Source organism: Elaeis guineensis, chromosome 5 (genome assembly GCF_000442705.2).
Source record: "Elaeis guineensis isolate ETL-2024a chromosome 5, EG11, whole genome shotgun sequence".
Classification (NCBI taxonomy): domain Eukaryota; kingdom Viridiplantae; phylum Streptophyta; class Magnoliopsida; order Arecales; family Arecaceae; genus Elaeis; species Elaeis guineensis.
In genome coordinates this window covers 123,514,515-123,536,264 of record NC_025997.2, presented here as the reverse complement: position 1 = coordinate 123,536,264, position 21,750 = coordinate 123,514,515, and the positions used below count along the sequence as shown (strand labels likewise).

Here is a 21,750-nt window from a genome sequence, read left to right as displayed (position 1 = left end):
AATGTGATAATTTCGATCTAATCTCAATCAAAAAAATTTTATAATTTAATCATATATTTTTGCCTACAAATGCCGTAAAATATTCTACATTGCTCAACTGACGGATCTATGGATGCCGAACTGACAGGTCTATGGATGCCGAATGTCGTAGAATATTTAAAATTCTTAAATTAATTAATAATATTAATCAATAAAAAAATTAAAAATTAAAAATTAAAAAATATGATAGTGGTGGGACAGGGGGTTGGTTGAGGGTTCTAGATGGAGGCACGAGGGGTGGGAGGGGAGGGTCCCACGATGAGAGAGGGATTGGACCGTCAGAGAGGGTGAGGGGGGAAAGAGGTGAGGGGGGCAAAGGGCAGCCGCTGCCACTACCAAGGGAATGGGGGAGGCGAGTGGGGAAGGGAGGCGGGTGCCGGGGGCGAGGCTACTGCCGGCCAAAGGAAGTGAAGGGAGGCAGGAGGGGACGCCGCAACCAGGGGGCGAGGCTGCTGCTAGCCCACTGTCGCTAGTGGGGGTGAAGGGAGGTGGGTGGGGAGGGAGCGCGGCCATCGTCGGGGACAGGGCTGCCATTGGGCCACTGCCGCCGGGGACAAAAGAAAGGAGGGTGGGGAGGGGGGCGATCACCACCGGGGGCCGGGACGGCGGTCGTCGTCGGGGGTGGAGCTGCCATCGAGCCCAAGGGGGGGCCCAAAGGGGGCGGGTGTGGCCGCCGCCTCGGGCCAAAGGGGGTGTGGTGCTGCCTCGGCCGGGGGGTGGGGGTGGCTGGGGGGGTTCAAGGTGGCTGCCGCCGACAGTGGCAGAGGGAGAGGGAGAAAAGAAGGAGAGAAGAGGAGGAAAAGAGAAGAAGGGTAAGAGGAGTTTACCGGCACGGAGGAGGAGGAGAGATCAGTCATCGTCGGAGAGGGGGAAGTCGCTGCCGGAGAGGAGGAAGAGGTATGTTTTTTTTTTTTGTATGAATTTTTTTTATATATACAGGAGAAACAGAGATGAAAATGGTGTTTTTGAAAATGCTATGGTGAATGGCGCTTTCAAAAATACCATTTCATATGGCTCTTTTCTTCTTTTTTTTTTTTTTAATTTTTTTAATTTTTTTTATTATGTGTCCTGACGGGATGATTTTTTTTCTATTTTTTATCTATTTTTCTTTTTTTTCTTGTGTTGCCATTTTTTTTTTCTGTGGCTAACTTTATTTTTTTCCTGTGAAGAGTATAAAGATTGAAAATGCCATTTGGAATGATATTTTTAAAAACGCCATTTCACATGGTGCTTCTCTCTTTATTTTATTTTATTTTTATTATTTTTAAATTTTTTATTTTTTTTTTGTGTGTCTTGACGGGATGGTTTTTTTTCTATTTTTTTTCTATTTTTTTATTTTTTTATGTTGTTCTTTTTTTTATTTTTTTTTTTATATATCCTAACGGGATGGTTTTTTTTCTGTATTTTTTTTTCTATGGCTGATTTTATTTTTTAAAAATTTGAGGATTGAAAACGCCATTTGGAATGGCATCTTCAAAAACGTCATTTGATATGGCATTTTTGAGTCCGAAGAGATGAACGGGGGAGGTGGTGTAGACTCTTAAATGGGGGGAGGTGACGTGGACCGAAGAATCGGGGGAATGAGAGGAGGTTACGTAGACTGAAGAATCATCATTTCAAATGATATTTTTTATCAAAAAAAATATCATTCTAAACGGTATTTTATAGTTTTACATTAATTTTATAAATAAATTAAAATATATATTATTTTTATAATTTTTTAAAAATATTATTTGGGTAATGGAAAGGAAAATCCATTTCAAATGATCCAAATGATGGGATGCGCTGTGCCGCAAGATTAATGCTCGAAGGTGCGTCACCCGACACGCAACCTTAAATCCAATGCTAATCCTTTACGCGCAGCCCACCGCCCTACGCGAACACGTGACGGGCGCTGCCTATAAAACTTCTCAGCCGCGGCGGCCGCGCCGAAACCGTCCGTAATCCGAAAGCCGATGATGGCTTCTTTTTGCCACTTCCCCGCCTCTCCTCCCCATCAATCCCTGTCGAAGCTCCTCTCCCCTCTCCGTCGCCCCAGACCCCATCCTTTTCTCCCAAACGTCTTGTGCATCTTTAACCCTAACCGTAATCGCATCCGAGCCGGCTCCCAGTTCCGGAGGCTCTCCTTGTCCTCCTCCTCAATCGCCCTTCCTCCCGAAGAATTGGATTCCTCTTCTCTCGGCGATCTCACCAGACCAGATTTCCCTATCCTCCATCAGGTACTTGATGATATTCCTGATCGGTCGGTGATCGCAATCTTTTCATATTCTCGAATCTTAACGGGATCTCGCTTTTGTTATCTTTGAATTTTTTATTGCTTAAAAATTATCACTTTTCGAGCTACATATGTTATATTCTCCGTGGTGATGTCGGATGCTGCAACTTTTCCCAGTATTTTAATGCCAAGTTGCTCATAGACTTTGTAATTAGATCCTGCTTCCGTTTGATTATTTATTTTTGTTTTTATTTATGAATGTATGGGAGGAATATAAAGTTCGAAATAGTATTTTTCGTGTTGGAAAGGATTAAATAGCAAGTTTGTGGGATTTTTTTTTTTTTTTTTTTTTTCAGGAGGTTAATGGGTTTAATCTGGTTTACCTGGATAATGCTGCGACCTCTCAAAAACCGACTGCTGTTCTGAAGGCTTTGAACAAGTACTATGAGTCCTATAATTCAAATGTTCACCGTGCCATCCATTCTCTGAGGTAATGAAGAATTTCTTCTGCTTTTATTGCAGCTCAGTGTTATTCTTAGTTGAATCCTTTTTACCTTCTTGGTGATTGCAAATTATGATTTTCTTCATAAATATTTTCCAAGATGCAATCTGGTGTGATGTGATACCTCTAGATGATTGCATGGTACAATTGTGACAAGCGCTTCTCATTAACATAACCTACTACATATATTAAGTATGTGTGTGGTTCATGCACACATGTATTCATGCATGTATGTTCATCAAGTGATCTCTAACCTGTCAGTGGAGAGAAAACTAGCACCTATCTTGACAAATCAGAGGTGCTGTACCTATTTCCTTGATGTTTGCAGGCATGAAAGTGCAGTTTAACATGCTTACTTTTGCTATTATGATTAGTGCAGAGGCCACAGATGAATATGAGCAAGCAAGAACCAAAGTTGCAGCTTTCATCAATGCATCAAAACCCAAAGAGATTGTGTTTACTCGTAATGCTACTGAAGCAATCAATTTGGTAGCATATTCATGGGGCCTCTCAAACTTAAGGTCTGGAGATGAGGTGTGTTTTGTACATTTTTTTTAATATATATGAAGCTTATAATTCAAGATTTGGACATCATGCATCCTGTGGATCTATAAAAATCCTTAATATTTCATACTGAAGTCACTAGCCCTAGGTTAATTATAACTCCTAAGTAATCTCCTTTTTGTACCAGATCGTTTTGATCAAAATTCTAATTTAGAATTGAAGTATTATCTTCTGCAATTTGTATCTAGTGATATTTTTCTGTAGAACTTATTCTTACCTACCAATAAGTCAATTGTTTGATAAATTTATTGTCCATTAAATATGTTTTAAGTTGTTAATCATTTGTAAATTGTTTTTTAAAGTTACTTGTGCCCTTTCCTTGACAGTCTACTTAATTTTCTTTAGATATTACTTACCATTGCGGAACATCATAGTGCTATAGTTCCTTGGCAACTTGTTGCGCAAAAGACTGGCGCTTCTCTGAAGTTTGTTGGGCTGACAAAGGAAGAAGTTCCAGATATTGAGCAGCTTAAGGAGCTTCTTTCAGTAAAAACAAAGATTGTTGTTATCCATCATGTCTCAAATGTGCTTGGTAGGTCTGTTCTTAGGTCAGCTCATAATTTCAATTTACTATTCTTAAATTTGTTATTTTCTTCGTATCATGAAGAGTAGGGCCGGATATGAACCCTATTGACAAATATATTTAGGAATTTGGAAGCACGTAATGTTGAAAAATTAATCTTAGACATTTTTTATGTTATAAATGATTTTTTCCCCTTTTAATGCAAGATATAAACTATGTTTAGTTTGATTTGAAAATGTATATTCAGTAAAATACAAATTATTGAATAAGTTTATTTTTTGAGATATAAAGTTAATACTTATAAAACTATTTAGTAGAATGATATGAAACCTTCTTACCTATCCTTAACCAAATAGACTTATACTTCTGTATGGCCTAGCACTATGAGCCATTTTGTGAATGTATTATCGTTGGTTGCACATATGATCTCAAGATGTTGACTTGGTGCCTGGAGAAGCTAAGAAACTTATCTTGTTGCTTTGGAAAATTGAGCTCATGCAACTAGGATGGACCATCCTCTAGTACTCTTTTATATTCAGGACTCATTTGTTTTGCAGAAAGAATTTTTCTCCCCTAAAATGTTATTCTTGGGAAGTTGATTTCTAAGAATATTTTAAGAGTGATTTTAACATGTTTGGTTCACATGGGAAAATGGCTTATTCTAGAGTGGCTTATATTTGGTTAAGCATCCACCTTCATGAGAAAACTATATAAAATATCTATTATACCATTAATACAGAGAAAAACCTTATCCTATTCTACACATTACCATTGTTTGCAAATAAAATGATATGATGGTTAGGGGTTTTTTTGGACGTAGATCGTGGTGAAGGAAGGTTTGAGGCATGGTCATGGAGAGAATATTCATTTCAGCTCAGATCTTTTGATAGCTTCAAAAAATATTTTTGGAAAAAAAGAGCCTCAAATTCCCATCCCATGGGAAAGCCAAATATCCATGTAGGACATGGGTTTATTTTCCTCATGAAACATGGTAATTCTATTCCCATGGGAACACCTTTTTTTAATCTCTCTCCTTTGAAAACTCCAACCGAACCAGAGAGATTTTTTTCACTTCCTGTTGACCAAACTTTTTCACCTCCACTTCTCGCGAACCAAATGAGTCCTTAAAGAGATTGAGGAAGTGAAGTTTGATGCAGGGAACTGTACGTTTCTAAGTCATGAATTATAATAAATAGAAGGATCAAATTGAAACACAATCCCTGATGTAAAATTACACTTACAATCAACTTAGATGGACCAGCTTTTTAAAAAAAAAAATTCAATAAAATGTTACTCTAAACAAATTTAAAACTGAGAACGTAATAGGATACTTTCTTAAAGTTAACTAACAAGCCTTGTCTCATGTGTATGGATTGGTTCTTAAGGACTAAGATACAACCCATAAAATTAGTGGGAAGTGCACATACGGGACTAGTCTCTAATGATATTCACTAAACATTTTCATGAGAATTATGGGGAATATACTCATTGTGGTGTCTTTAATCTTTACAAAGGATAACAGATGCTCAACTAATTGTAACTAACCAAGGACTTTTTCTCCTGTTAATAGGTGAAGCATGCTTACCTTTTCTTAAAACTTTCACTAGCACAGGGTGGATTGATAAAATATCTGGATTCAGCAATACTTCTAGCTTTCCTGAATTTCAAGAAGAATGCGAAATAAAAGAATGACTATTCATAAGCTAAGCTGTATATCTTTTTTTTTTGGCTTCCGACTAGGGATTACTTTTCGCTTGCATGATCATTTAAGCTGTTATAATTTTCCTTTTCTTTGTATTTGGTATAACTGCAAGTCTTGTCAATGTTATACAAGTTTTGTTAGTTGTACTCATCTTTCTGTATCCACTTGCTTTGTTTTCAGGTTCTGCTTTGCCTATTGAAGACGTCGTGGCCTGGTCACACAGTGTCGGGGCAAAGGTTCTTGTAGATGCTTGTCAGAGTATTCCACACATGGTTGTTGATGTGCAGAAACTCGATCCTGATTTCCTTGTTGCGTCATCACACAAGGTTTGTGTTATTCTGGACCCTTTGGGTTGGTAATCAAGGGAGTTTTAATGAACCATTAAAAGTTCAGCTTTGAAGGGTTAATGTGACTGAGCTAAAGAATAAGCATTTCTCAGATGTGTGGGCCTACAGGCGTTGGATTTTTGTATGGTAAAAGTGAGCTCTTATCTGCAATGCCTCCATTTTTGGGTAAGCTTACATAATTCATTCAATAGATGATTACTCATCATTATAACTGTTGGTAATAATTTTGATATCTTTCTTTTTACCTTTTTTCCATTTTTTTCGTGATAGGTGGTGGTGAAATGATTGCAGATGTGTTTCAAGATTATTCTACATTTGCTGAACCTCCTTCCAGGTCAGGATCATGGTTTTCCTCTTCTCATAATTGATGTATAATATGTTCTCTTCAAGTATCTCTAAAAAAAAAAAAAAAGAAAAATCAAAGTGGGTTAAATAAAGTGATTTTAAACAAATTGCCCGAGTTCCATTTGAAACATGTATCTTTATGTAAGGAGAGTAGTTTAAAAAATATGAATTTTGGGCTACAGATTTAGATGGAATTCATGTGATTTTGTTTAAAATGATGTTTTGGACACTATCAAAGTGTGATGTATGTCTTAGATGGGATTCAAGTGATTTTGTTTCATATTGTGTTAATGATACTAATGTAGTTTTTCTCCAAAACAAGCCGAGACAATGTATGCATATTCTTCGTTTTAGTTTGGCTTGCCAAAATAAAAAAAACAAAAACAAAAAGTCAGAATGTTGTCTCGATTATTTATAGTGGAACTAACCAGCCTGTGAGTATTTTTGGTTGTTGCATGAAGCTTGGTTGGCATGAAGGTCCACATTGTTGGAATAGAAGTGCTTGTATAGCTTTTTGTTAACTCCCAATGGTACATTTTTGGATGTTGTAAGAAAAATGATACTATCAATTGCAAATATAAAAGCTTCTTGCTCAATGACTGATGGATATAGGAAAATTCTGCTCTTAGGTTGCACTACTGTAAAGCTACTAGACTTGCTTGCATTAAGGTCTTGATATTGTTTCATCATGAGAAATATGTTATGAACTGTTTTTACATGCCAATTTTGACTGCCTTTTTTATGGTCTAACACTTGTTTGCATGGGACAGATTTGAGGCTGGAACTCCTGCAATTGGGGAAGCCATAGGATTGGGAGCAGCAATTGACTACTTGATGGGTATTGGCATGCAAAGGATCCATGACTATGAGGTGGTTACTGTTCCTTCTTTATTGTTCTTTCGATTCTTTGACTGAATGACAATTTGAATGTTGTGTAAATAGAGCTATACCTGCATAGTGTAGATTTACTTATGCAATTGATGGAACCCAACAAAAAAAAGCCTTGTGTCATCAGTTGTAGAATGTTTACTTGTTAGAAAATGAAGATCTTGCAATTTCAATGCATTATTTTCTTGAAGGATATGTTCTATGGGTAATTTGGATGGGTATATCTTCAGCAGATTTTAGAATTCCATTATCACATACAACTTCATAAATAATCGGTTATAATTGCCACCACCAAAAGAAAAAGTGCTAAGCTGCCAAGCACTATGTTTGTTTCTGTCTTCAAAAACTTTCTTAAATCTTAATGTTTGTTAGTGTGATTATGTTGTTTGTAATCAATTGATCATTGGAAACAACGAAATCCATTATTCAAAAAAGCCTGTGAATTTACTAGCTTCACTGTTTTTTTTCCCCTCTTGGCAATACATTGTCGTGTGACTGTTCAATGAAGGCATCCTGATTAGCAAATTTAAAGTCTCATCTTTTACAAGTTTATTCACACTTCTGTTTTCACTCTTTGATTCTTGAAGCAAATGATAATTCTCATAGTGATCCAAACTCCAGGATCATGAAAGGCTGATATCTTTACGGTCTTGGGATAAGCAGATGTTTACATATGCTTTTGTTTTTAAAATGACGAAGCCTTATGGTGATCCTGTATGTTGTGAGTGCTTTCGAGGAAGGAGGGTTTGCAGATTGTTTTGAAGTAACAAGTTGAGGACATTAAATCCTTAAACTATGCTTTGTCATAGAGAGAGGAGTTTTATGTTAATCAACTTTAAGCTCCTTGACAACTGGATTAACAAAATAAGACAGGCAGGTTGCACCCATGCTCTTTTATATGATCGACATGTTTAGGAATTCAGATGCTGTTTGGCCAAGGAAGCCTTAAGGATAGGAATACTGTTGGAGTATCAAAACTAGAACTTCTTTGACACTAAAATTGGGGAATAGAATTCAGTTGCAATGAGTAGAAGGGGAGCTATGGAGAACTATCATAGCCTTTGGTAAAGAATCTATCATTGAAATGTTGAATTTCATTATTACTACTCAAAAAGTAAAATATTAAGAAAGATTAGGAAATAGTCTAATTAAATTTAAAATAGATATAAGTTTCCTGTTGACATTGTAAGCTCTATGTAGTTAGTCTGCATGCAGTCACCTAAACCAGGAGTTAAATACTTAGTTATAAAATGTATTAGATATCTTGTTGAAGCACATGCAGAATTTTTTTTGGTTTGAGTTGAAAATGATTGTGTCGCACATGGGATGTTAAGAATATATTTCAGCTTTTGAGTCTTTTAGTGTTTACAAGTATTTTTTGAATGGGGATTCACCATGGTCCATGTATTTTAGTTGATTACCGATCATGTGAAGTGCTGGTAAATTGCTGCCTCAATGCTGACTGTAAAGGTACATGGAAAAATGGCACGGGCAATCTGGAGCATGGGAAGCTTGTTGGAATTATTCAGGATGTATCTTTGGTTTTATGCTTAAATACATCCGGATTTGCCCTTTTTTTTATTAGTACTAGCATATGGGGGTGTGAGATGCACGTTTAGTTAAAAAAAAAAAGCTCAGATAAAAATAGTAAACAATATTAAATAAATGAAATAAAAAAGGTTAAAATGGAAGATAAAGATTGGAGGTGGATAAAGTTGTTAGAGAGGGAAATGAGTTTGTTGGTGAGTAGTTGGGATAGAGAGAAAGGGAATTAGTGCATTAGAGAGATCCATTGGATAAAGGATGATGCTTGTTTGAGGGTTTAGTTTAAGTATATGCATGTTTTTTGTTTCCAAAAGTACTTATATCAACTATTATCATGTAATAAATTTTTGTTTACGAATATGATCCATTCATGGACAGATTTGACAAAAGCAAAGGACCCTCACTTCTTTTTTGAGTATAGTGTAAATATAATGCCTAAAGTTGTTTGGTGCCTAAGTATTTTTCTACTATGTGCTCATACATGAGGTGTTGATTCCCTGTTGTTTCTCACTATTTTTTTTTTTTGGTTAATTAGTTGCATTTACTTTTGGAATTTACCTCAATACTGACTTTACCTCAATACTGACAAATGTGTCTGCTATTATTTTCAGAAGGAGCTAGCAAACTATCTTTATCTTAGCCTCCTCGCTATACCTAATGTGCGCATCTATGGTCCTGCTCCTTCAGAAACTGTCCATCGTGCTTCTCTTTGTTCATTTAACGTCGAGAATATTCATCCAACAGATATTGCTACTATTCTTGATAAACAGGTAGAGAAATAATGCTTTTGGATTAATAAGAAAGTGTTCTTTTGTCTTTCTTTATTCAGTTTCAAATGACTATTGTTTATATGAAGATTGTTAAGTTTCTAAGATCTCCCTCCAAATCTATTTATCTATGTACATGTACATATCAGAAGAAGGGAGGCTACTTTATTTAGGGCTGGCGGTCAATCAGTTGGGTTGTGTTGACATCATATATCCCAGAAGGCCTGTCCTACATCCTACCTAACCCGCCAATGGGTTAGGAATGCCTGACCCTAACCCAGCCCATATGCAGCCCACCAACCCACAACCAACCTGCTGCCTGTTTAATGCCCAAGGTTATTTAGTTTTGCACTTGATATAATTGGATTGGCTGTTTTTTTCATAGCTTTTAGACCATCTGTGCTACAACTCGTCTCTCCTTTTAGTTTTGAGCCATGGGATCAATGGTTCAATGGCTCTTATATTGCATAAGTTTTTAAAATATATATGTATGAATATAATATAAATATTTGAAAAAATTGTACATTATATATAACTCCCCTTTATGACCTGACGGGTTGAGGGGCCTTTGACCTAAACATGATCCGACCTGACCTGTTGGCTCGTTAGGATTGGGACCTTTAGTTGACCTATAAACCTGCAAGGTTGATTTAGGTGGGTAGGTTCCGGGTCGGGTCAAAAAATTGCCATCATTAATTATATTCTTGGTAGGTAGGATTAAAGTTTCAATGATGCAGTATAAGTTATGGGTACTTTAATTTGAGAATTGACAGCTGATAATGATAAAAACCATTGAAATGCTTCAAAAACCAACGTGATTGGAAAGTTTACATATGCCTCAAGTGGCACAAAATGGATTGTAGTGTCAAGTTTGCCATACCAACCAATACTCGGCATACCGTACTAGTATGGTATCAAGGTTTGGTTAGGTATGAGCAAAATTGATCCAAAACAAGCATTACTGCTCTGTACTGCCTAGTCTCATGCTGTACCAATCCGTATCACCCAATTTCGGGCTGTACCATGGCTGAGCATGAGAAAATGCTGTGTTGGTACAATATGCATGCTACATTATATAGGCTGTACTGTACCAGTATTGTAGCCGATATCAGTATAGTGAACTTTGGGTAGCATTGTGGCTACTAAGATAGAAGAATGATAAGACAAGGTCTGGCTTTAATTGTTGAATATGATTTGCACATTATAAATAAGTATGGACAAATTCAATAGGTTTGAGTGCTTGAAGCAATATATCACAAAGAATATTGTATATTGGCACTAAATTTTTTTATTTTTTGGACTGCTTAATCCATGAATAAGATACCTCTAAAGCACATGATTTTTAGTTTTAGAATTTTAAATGTTGATCATGGCTGAGAATGTCGATCCTTAATTTTAAAGACCCACCTTTGATTTTGCATCATCAAACCGATTAAAGTGACCTATTGGTGATTTTAGTTGCTTTACCTAATATAAAAAGGAATGATTTTTTTTTTCATCTGAGATCAATTATTTTGGTATTTGTCTGTTCTTCTTTACTGTATGGTGATCTACATGGTTGTAGATCAAAGCAAATGTAGCTCACTAGGTTAAAGAGAAGAGGTCACAAGTTGATGAAGAAATGAAGTTGCTACCCGACAAATGAAGATTGTTGAGGCACCGTGGATAATGAGAGGGAAACAAGAGGAACAAACGAAAAAAAGCCCGAGTCTATGGATTGGAGGGTGATCAAGAGCCTAATTGTGCATTGGGTTGGTATTAGGTTACTCCTAATCTATCGACTTGAAGATGAGTACGAGCCTCATTGTGTAATGGGTTGGTATGCCAATGACTCACTAATTACAGTCTTGAAGGTTTTTGATGACAGCAAAAACTGAAAACATGAAGCATAAAGTCAAACTAGATACGAAGTGGGAAAGTGAGATAGAAAAAACTAACTGAAAATGCAAGGATATTTCCAGGGACCTGGCTTTGCCTCCTCAATGACTCCCCCCATTTCCTTGGGATCAAGTCTGGAACCAAGTAGGCATAGGGTAGGTGTTCATAACTTCATATTATGCATGTAGATAAGCCTCAAGTTTGGGTTGGCTAAGGATGTGTTTGGGTAGGAAATTTATTAGGTATGGAATTTTGGTGGAGTAAATGGTTAGTGTGTAGGTCCTATGCTGGTTTTTAAGGTTCTGGCTTTGGAAATTGGAAAAGTATGATGTTCAAGGGTGGTGAAGGATTAAACTCTGTGGCTTTGACATGATGGCTACTGGCTATTGGATGGCTAAGATTTTGCAAGTATGGGAGATGAAAAGCTCTCACTTATTTTCCCCCTTTTTTGCCTAAGAAGTGGGGTATCAATAACCATAGGAATGGTTTAGGTTGCATGCAGGTTGACCATAGGTGGCTATTGGTTGGCTTCACATTTGGTAACATTCAGTTGGCTAAAGATTATTTTAATTGGAAATGAAAACTTACACCATGAATGAGCTTGAGTAGATGGGCTTATTAGGGTTTGGTTGTTGGGTTTGCTTTGTAGGCTTAATTGTTGGATTGAGAAATTTTGGCTTCGCTACTTGGGTTCAGTTAGGTTTGGGCCTTTCTGGTTTGGTTTAAATATCTTAAATCGGAGGGTCTTAGGTTAATTAGGTTTGTTCTTAGGTTTGTGTATATAGATTTGGATGTGGTTTGGCTAATTAGGGAGAGTTTAGATTATGGGTTTGGGTTAATTAGGGAAGGTTTTGGTCCATTATTTTTTTTTCTTTTTGGGGTTTGCAGTTAATGTATGAAGAAAAATTAACCAACATAGGGTGTTAGTAAGATTAGAAACTTTTTCACCTTCCATGTCTTTTTGAGATATTCTGCTCCTGTGTGTGTGTGTGTATTGTAGTTTGTTTTTATCCTGATACAGTACGAACAATTATTCTAAATGTTTAGCCCTCTGTTCCTTTATGGGTATGGTCAGCATATATTAAAAATTAGTATGTGCTTTTCCTTTAGAATTATGGGAAGGTCAAATTTCAAGTATAAAAGATGTCCAAAAGTTACATTATAGCACAAAATTTGATAAAAAAGAGGAAATGTTGTTGATCTCTTGAGGTTCAGCTTATATGTGTAAATTCTATTGTTGAATGTTGAAAATGTAAACTAGAAAAGTTGGAGATTATTTGTTTTCCAACTTAATTTTTTTGGCTGCATTTGTTGGTGATTTGTCAGCAGCAATCGTTGCAAACTATCTCATCAAAATGTGTAAGATTCCTGTCTAGTATCACATGATAATCTGGTCAAACCTATTTGCTTGTATAATTTGTCTGATGGTCAACTACCTATTTGTCTTAGCACGGAGTGGCTATTCGATCTGGACATCATTGTGCCCAACCCCTGCACCGTTCCTTGGGTATTAGTGCGAGTGCGCGTGCTAGCCTTTACTTCTACAACAACAAGAAAGAGATTGATGTCTTTATTCGAGCACTCAAAGATACCATTGACTTCTTCATCTCCTTCCAGTAAGTTGCCCTACATTTTTGCTCCTGACATGGTTGTGGCAATTTAATGTATACTAAATAATTTTGTAAAAGAGCTTAGATAATTTATAATGGAAATTTCATTATTAGCATTACTGTACTATCCATGAGAATGAATCTTTTTGTTGGTGCCAAAATATTTGATGCTTGCTACCAAGTGGGACAGAAGGACTATGAGGGCAAGGCAGAGCTCGGGCAATATCTGAGAGTGGGTGTGCCACCTGAAGGAGAAGATTCAAGCTACTAAAGTAAGGTTGCCTATTCTATTAAAAACAATGGGGGTGCTTATCTTTGTGGGAACTCTCTTGGGTTTGTTATGCTTTTGCAAAGGGAAGAGCATGAATGATTTTGAACTTCAGAAAAATGCCATCACTCTTTTTGGTGATAAGTTAACGCATGCTGCCGGCCCTTAGGTGTCCTTTTGAAGTCAAAACGGGCACCCGCCACGTAATGGTAAGTTGGTATGTGAAACCATAGGCTGTTCTCTGTAATTAGGCTGTAAATGGTTGCCCGGAGTGCATGTTTCTAGCCAAGATTGGCTCCATGACAAACCATTTCTTTGGACTTACGCAATGTGTATGGAGATAAAAGGTGCCTGACAAGGGATCAGATTTTGATTGGAACGGATTGCATCATGACAAGCTCAATGAAATGTGATTACACGAGTTTGTTGCCCACTTGATTTGGAAGGTAGCCATGGATGTGCTCCGAAATCTGATTTCTGGCTGTAGACAGTTGCTTATCGGTAAAGGTTTGTGAGGAGCTCTCCTGGTGAGAAATAAATTCTGTCATTTCTCATCACTTACCAGAAGGATTCTTTACAAAGTCGAATAGTATATTTGGCCTTTTGTTGCATGTGATCGGACGAAATTGCTATTCTCATTTAACTGAAGATATCCACATGAATTTGATCATTTTATGTATTTACAACTATTTTCCTGTGGTTTGACACAGTACAGAACATCCTTGACTATTCTGCTTGTGGTCACATCCTTGACTATACTGCTTGTGGTCACATCCTAATGAATCTTTTTCTTCCCTTTTGTTTTTCGCTCTTTTTCTTTTGTAAAATATGGAAGATGGCGACTAATCCTTCTAGGATATCTTTTGCCAGATTTCTAGGCTTCATTTCATGTGTGTCACAAGTTTTGCACAACCAAATCTCTAAAACCAATTTCTCCTTTATCTGCCCACCCCATCTAGTATTACAAAGCACCAAATTAAGTTTGGGCCCGATAAGTTTCAGTCTGTGCAGCTGGCTCCAAATTAAGCGACATCAACTTCCCCGCCATACCAATATCAAGAATTTTTCCTGCATCACAGACATTCACCTAACTATGGTGCGCCCAATATCCCCTTTTTATGTGATCTCAACTTTTGTCCGCTCAACTACCTCTTCAGCTCTCCAATACTACACCTCTTTGTGCACATGGTGACTCCCACCCAAAAGTCTGATAAATGTCAAATATTCTTGAATGATTCAAGACCTTCAAGCTGCATAACTTTGCAGCCATGGCCTGCAGCAAATACGCTAGGGTCGTATGGTGCTGACGAGGGGCCTCTTTAGATTATGCTTTAGGTAAGACAACCATTTGCTAGTTGTGTTCCTGTTCTACCTCTTTAGATTATCGTTTTCATTCCTATTTCTTCATTTTTTGTTCTTCTTCATGGTTTGTGAACATCTTTTGTACAAAATTAGTACTTGTCTTGTTTCTAGGTGGGTCATTTAGGTAGGCCATGCTTTTTTTAGACGTTTCCTTGATCTTCTGGTGGGACGTACGTGTCCAACACGACTACAGTTAATCATATGTGCCCTAACCAATAATTTGATCATATGATTTTCATTAATCGACTGTGCTGGCAGGCGTGAGCATTGTCGTGTTCTTAGATGATGTCGACGGATGATGAGTACATGTTTGATATTGAAGGGAATATTATGACCTTCCATCCACCGGATTATATGGGGGCATGTAATATAACATGTCTCAGGTGGAAGCTATGCTAAATTGGTTTTGTGTTGTTTCTTATGCTGGGCATAACAATATTCCAAATGGTCTATCTGCAAGAAAGGCCCACCGTTCACATATGTGTCCCATGAAGTGGATCCACACCAATTCTTGTCTCGCAGTGGTAGGCTGCAGGGTATTACAATGTAAATAACAATGATCCATGTGTATGTGTACATGAAGTGGATGACAAGGAACGTGTTGTGGGATTTGTTCATTTGTTGTACATGGTACTGGTCTTGACATATTAGAGAGGAACTTGCCTGTGGACTTATTGCTCCATTTCTATTTTTGAACTATTTAATCTTGACATATAAATGAAGTTCTCCCTGACTACATGTCAAGGGCCATATCTCCAGTCAGCTCAACTCCAATATAATGAAGCATGGATTGGTGTTAATGCAGTGTGAATCAGCTGGGTGAAGCTGCGATTTTTTTGTGCCCTTGCGCGTTTCGGACTTGTCTTTCTAAAGAAAGTTGTGGACGTGTTTGTCTGGATACGCACCCCAGTGGACCTTTAGAAGTTACAAGATTGGGTGGTTTGTCATATCTTTGGGACATATATAATGCTCATGCCTCTCTCTCTCTCTCTCTCCTCTCACTTCATGCTTTCTCCTCTTTTGGTATCTGACTTTTTGCCACTTTAGGGGGAGGAAAAAAATGACAACTCATGAATTCTATGGAGGAAGAGCTGCATTGGTCAATCTCATCCTTAATAGATTCCAACTTTCTATGACAATGTAGCAAGTTAACTTGCACTAGTGGCTACGCTACAGACCTACTTTCCCTTCTGAATTTATTCACATCTTTTTCTCTTATCTTTTTTTTCCTTCAATCTAGTTAGCCTCGGCAAACCTTTTGTAGTGTCGTTGTCTCCATAAAATCTGGATTGGGCCGTAGTCTAAGTCTTTTCTCAGAAATTTTAAGAAAAAAAAAAAATGAAAAGGGAGAATTTACTCACAGCCCTCCTGGAAATTCACTTGTTTACCGCAACTGCTGCATGGCTTCTTATCATATTTTACTGTGTATGCTTTTGATGGGAAATACTTAGACTATTCTCTTTTCAACTTTGAAATTGAATCACTTTCCACAACGTGAATCCTGATGTGATCAAACTTGTTTGGACTCTCTCCCCTAAGCCTTCACTCATGCTTATTCTTAATCCTGTATTAAGAAAGACGATGCAACGCGAGTAAATTATCGTCGGACTTTGCTTGGACCCACATCATCTTCATGTGCTTTTGCCACTAATTACAAGTGACAGTTCTTTCTATAACTGCATTCCATAGATTTATTATTTATTCCCTCCTTTCTCCACAATTTGTTATAGTTTGAATTAAGAGTCCTCTCTGGATTCCACCATTTTTTCTTCTATTCTCTCAAACTGCTGTTTCCAGTGCATGCCCCTTAGCTGCACTTGACTTGCATCTTTTATGTGTACACTATTCCAAATGAGGAAAGCTGTTGGAAAAAAGGGTCCAGCTAAGGGTGCATGCCTCTTTACAATGTGGAGAGGCCGTCAGTTGTTCGTCTCATTACCTGAGAAAAGGGCCAATAATTTGATATCCAATGTGGATTTGTGGAGGCATTGAGGTAAGCAAGTCATGTGCTTTTGGTACAGCAAGTTATAAATTGTCGGGAATTGTGATTAAATAGCACAGTTGAGTGCTGGCCCCACTCCCCGTATTAAATACATCCAGCTTCCATACTGGCCATTTTAAATCATCATAAGCTCTCAAGTGTTTCTAGAAGTATATATCTATAAAACTTCCACCACCAGTGTAGAACCCAGTGTTCAGAACGCTACCAAGCTAAGTCGATTCGAATTTGTCTACTTCATACTTGCTTTCCTTGGAAAAGCATCAGCATAGGAAAAATCTTAGAGAGACTCTTCAATGTGTGAACTGAGCTAGAAGAAAAGGCTCTGTAATGGATTCAAAGTAGGTCCTCAGCCTCAGGATGGAAACATTCTAAGAGCAGGAAAATTTGAAGTTTGTGTGCACTTGGACTTTTCCTAGTTCCTTTCAACTCTTGAATCTGGTTGGTTGCTGCAGCTGCTGCTACCACTATAGGACATTTTCCATTTAGCAAAAGACTATGATCAATTCCTCAAATTCTGCATTGGACCCCAGCCACATGACTTGCTTGGAGAGAGCGGTGCTGCTCCAATGGAGCATGCCTGCTGCCTTCTGCCCGCCGATCTGGACCATCTCATCGGCGGTTCTCCTATGTCAGGATTCCCGTGTCCTTATCTCAATTGACTTTATGGTTTGTTGCTTTAACTTTTCCTAATCATTTTAGATCTAATGACTCTTCCAGGAGTGGTTGGTCCAAGTTGATGCTTCTATTGATGTTTATTAGCGATTCAAGCTACCTCTTAGATATGAGATGAGATGGTTAGTCACAAGCTTATTAGTTGTGAGACAATAAACAATTTGACTTTTATTTCATTGGATGCTACACTTTCAACCATTTGTAAGCCGGCTTCAATATCTAATTACGGATGTCCCAATCACCCATCTTAGTGGTGATGTGGAAACCACGCTTTTGTTATTTGTGGGGTGCAACTATGGTCCCCAGAAAAGAATCTTCATGCCATATGGCATGATGTGGTTGGGTGGGTGTGACAGATGGGGGGCGTGAAGCATTTATTTATATGTGATACGTGCAGTGGAACTCTTTGGTGCAAGTTGCCATGGAGCATTTTTATTCTTTATTTGTTGGTGAAAAAACAAAACATGGCTCGTCTTTAGAAAAAAAAGAAGAAAAAAGCACGTGCCGCGTGTGAGCCTGAGTCTTGCGGCGTCCTCGCGTCCCTTGCGGTGAACGGTCGACGTGGTGAACCGATTTACCGGTAGGGCATGGGGGGCCCACCGAATCTTTGGTGTCGGACCGCTGGATTTGGGGATTTTGTTCTTTAGAGAGACGTGGTTGAATCGCCCTCTCCGTTCCACCCTCAGCACATACGTCAGACGCTATTTCTCTATTAACCCCATGGAGGCCACATCCACCTCACATAGCCAACCACGGAGTGCGAGGGGAATCGTTCCAACCTTTTGCAGAAGATCTTTTGTTCCATTAAATGCTTTCACACAATGATTGGCTTTTCTCCTTGTTCTAAAGATGATTTGAACAAACCATGACATAACATCCGTTGCAATAAACCAACATTACATATATTTTGGGAGGTTTGAACTGGATTTAACCATTTGCAACGGATTTGGATCAGGAGTAGGAAAATATGCTGGTCCGTTACTTGATGACCTCAATGACATACTGGTGGAGTCCAATGAGTAATGAGTGTAAGGAATTTCATATCTTTCTTTGGAGAAAGGAAAGCTGGCAGATGGCGTTGTTGTGCATGAAATTAAAATTATAGTTTCATTTGGATGCTACTTTGCAGACTTCCAAACTCTCATTAGAACATGATATCATTTAAATTGCCCGGGGAGCTACACCCAGAAGTGCTTTTGCACTTGCAACAAAACAAAACAAGCACTAAAACAATTGTGATGTACTCCAGTTTTCCAATTTTCTCGCATGTGATGTCAATGATGTGACCGTCTATTTTGTTTAGGATTTGGATCTCTCTCTTGATAGACCACGGTAGACCAAGATCCAACAGTACTCAATCTAGAATAGTTTCCTCTTAGGATGGTGGCCGGTGGAATATGACATTTAAAGATGTGAACTGATCCTATCTAACTTAGATGAATTTTGAGACCTTCAGTCTTTGAAAGACGTCACTGGTTTGAATAATGGCTTCATGCCAATCACTCATCAAAGATCAAATAGCTTGAGTCCCACGAACTTCGATAAGAGCAGTAATCTATTGTGGAGTTGGGATCATGTATGATATTTGTTTGCATCCGAATGTACCATAGCCAACATATCATCCGATCATGAAGATGGACGGCTGTCAAACACCTAAAAACGATACAGAAATGCAACACATATGATGGCCTTGGTGCTCGAATGATGTGGAGGCCACCAAGGCTATAAAGCTCCCTACGGGCACTATAGATGATCCGAACCCATTTTTGTACCCAGCGGGTCCCATGCAACCACCCGACCACGAGGGATAACCAGCACCGCCTCGAATCCATCATCCCCGGTGCCACGCTCCACCTCACGCGCTGACATCCTCCACCCCCCTTCCACGGCCAATATACTGCCACGTGTCGACTAACCCTCCGAAAAGCTACCGTTTCGAATACCAGCTCCAAAGAGAGCCTATCAAAATTTCAACGGTTTTCCATTTTCTCCAATTCCGGACTCCCAGAAAATCATATATTATTCTCCATAGATATTATTATTGGCTTGCATAACCTGCTCCAGAAGATATTTATATTGTATGCCAAAAGTACAAAATTGTATAAATGGAAATATAAACATCCCAAACTTTCCCACGTCAAAGCGTGAGGCTTACGGAAAGCCCAACTTTTCCCACTCTCATGAGTCACTTCAGTCTAACAATAAAAAGCCACGCATTAAATTAAAAGGATTTCTCTATATTTATTATAAATAGTAATAGCAAACTATAAAATCCCGCCACAAAACTCGCACTAACGCTCGGCCAACTCGCGACTCATCCAACTCAAGACGATGACGATTTTGCCCCCCGGAGAAGGTGAAATCGTCATTTTAGGCAAAAGTGGAGCCCAGATCTTAACGACCTGGTTCTAAAGAGAAAACGTCGGCGTCGAAAACGTCGGCGTCGAAATCGCCGAAGTCCATCTCCCAGAATCCCGGCCGCGCCCAGGGGGACTCCGTTACATATAACGGCGGCTCCAAATTAAACCCGAACGCATCCACGCCGCCGTCGCCGAGAAAATCGAACGGCGTTTCTTCGCCGCCGTACCGGAGCACCGAGGTCGGCGAGGCGTAGGAGTCGTCGAAGGAGCCGCCGCTGCCGCTTCCGCTACCGCCGCTCTTGCTTGGAGCCTCCTTCACGGACACCACCACCTCCTCCGCTGAATCCGCGGCGGCAGTGGCCGGCGAGGCCTTTTTGGTGGGGAAGTTGGTCACCGCCTTGGCCCCTTTCAGCCGGACGGCGGCGTCGTCGTACACGGCGGCGGCCTCCTCCGCGGTGTCGAAGGTCCCGAGCCACAGCCGCTTCTTCTGCGTCGGGTCCCGGATCTCCGCCGCCCAGCGGCCCCACGGCCGCCGCCGCACGCCGCGGAACCTCTTCTGGTTCCCCGCTCGCTCCGGCGTCTTCTCCGCCCGCTTCGGCGGCGCCGCAGCCGCTCTCCGTCGGTGCGCCGCCGCGACCGCCGCCGCGTCGGCGGCGGCGGCCTCGATCCGAATCTCGTGGACGTACCTCTTCACTCTTCTCCGCGCGGTCCGCCCGCCGATCTCTTCATCACTCGACGACGAATCGGTGGCATCCGCATCGGTGAAGCAAACCCTCACGACCCTCCGCCTTCTCGACTTCCCGTCGGCCTTCGCCGCCTGGCCCGTCCTCCTCATGGCCACCACGTGCTCGGAGAACTTCACGCCAGCCATCCGGAGCCGCCGCCGGAGAACGTCGCGAGAAGTCCCAAATCCGAAGCTCTACTAGTCGGGAATCATTCGAAGAAAAAAGGAAGGGAACCGAAACGAATCCAGGGCTTCCTATTCTACCAAAAAGTTTCGAAATTCTTCTAACCGACAGAGATATTCTCGAAGAAATTCTTGACCGATTCTCCCCCCTGCCCTATTTCTGGAGGACAAAACCCAAAACCCTTTCGAAGCACCGGAGAAAAATCGATCTCTGGTTAGGGTTTTAGCCAGGGTATTTGCTGGATCTAGGCGGGAAAGGGAGAGCCAGAGAGAAGGGGAAGGACGGGGGAAGAGTGGGAATGAGACCCAGAAGGGAAGCGGTTGAATGGCAGGGGAACGGGAAATGCGTATTTAAGGAATGAGATCCAGCCTTCTAATCTTATCGTATCTTAAATTCCCATAATACCCCTGTCCAGCTGTCCCGCTTACATGTTTTGCAGACATGGCTCCCTATATTTTTCAAATTACTTCCGTAATTATCACCAGTTCGATCAAACGGACACGCGCAAACTCCTAACCATCCATTTCTCTTCAACTGTACACTGGGAATCATCAAATGGACGGTCGATATCAAATCTAGTGGCCGAAGTAGATAGAATCCGGCGAACGGTCGGTTAGAACGGAAACGTGCTACTAGTGTGACTGTGAGCATGCCAGCTAATATAGTGTCAGACAATTGGTTATTAGCTTAAGGATATTTTTGTAATTTGAAATGATGTACCTGGGACCTTTTCCCGCGTTTTAAGGTGCGGGGCGTAGCCGCCTCTGCACCGGGGTCCATCGGTTGGTCGCCGTAGCTCCCCCGGGACCCACCATGGACTACTAATCCTCCCCCGGAATTTTATTATTTTATTCTCGTTCATCACTGACTTCGCCTTCCAGCCGTCCGATTCGCTATAACGAGCATCAGATGGCCAGGCTTTTAATGCGATTGTCTTGTGAACGGTAGGGATACTTTGGTCAATTGACTCCATTGATTCGTTCGGTATGTGCCACGTAGACAGATATTCTCGGCCTCCCTTGGAAATTTTTCGGTGGTAGGAGCACGTTTGTTCGACACGTGGGCGGGGAAAAGGGTATTCGAGGATCGGATGGAAATGGCACGTGTGCCTCGTGATCCGCGCGCACGTGATGGACGTCCGTACTGGGAGCAGGTGTGAGGGTGATACAGGACCGGAGTCATGTGGAGGCGATCCCGCCGTATACGGGGGAATCCTATATAGAACAAAATGTTCGGGTGTAAACTCGCATTTG

The 21,750-nt window shown here is 40.0% G+C and overlaps 2 protein-coding genes across 3 annotated transcripts; one reads left to right on the top strand and one right to left on the bottom strand.

The window, feature by feature from the left end:
- The first annotated feature begins 1,905 nt into the window (after nt 1–1,905).
- Nucleotides 1,906–13,337, top strand: LOC105046007 (cysteine desulfurase 1, chloroplastic). Of its 2 annotated transcripts, XM_010924472.4 has the most exons (11): nt 1,906–2,258; nt 2,611–2,744; nt 3,131–3,290; nt 3,666–3,852; nt 5,726–5,871; nt 5,985–6,057; nt 6,163–6,226; nt 7,008–7,107; nt 9,282–9,440; nt 12,765–12,931; nt 13,108–13,337. In XM_010924472.4, exons 1-11 carry the CDS (start codon nt 1,995–1,997, stop codon nt 13,124–13,126), a joined length of 1,473 nt encoding a protein of 490 aa, XP_010922774.1. In that variant the 5' UTR covers nt 1,906–1,994; the 3' UTR covers nt 13,127–13,337. The 2 variants fall into 2 exon arrangements, with proteins under 2 accessions (XP_010922774.1, XP_010922775.1); XM_010924473.4 differs by lacking the exon at nt 13,108–13,337 and having other exon boundaries at nt 12,765–13,044.
- A 6,108-nt stretch (nt 13,338–19,445) lies between these two features.
- Nucleotides 19,446–20,831, bottom strand: LOC105046008 (pathogenesis-related genes transcriptional activator PTI6-like). Its single transcript, XM_073258399.1, has one exon. It carries the CDS (start codon nt 20,458–20,460, stop codon nt 19,624–19,626), a length of 837 nt encoding a protein of 278 aa, XP_073114500.1. The 5' UTR covers nt 20,461–20,831; the 3' UTR covers nt 19,446–19,623.
- Nucleotides 20,832–21,750: the final 919 nt, after the last annotated feature.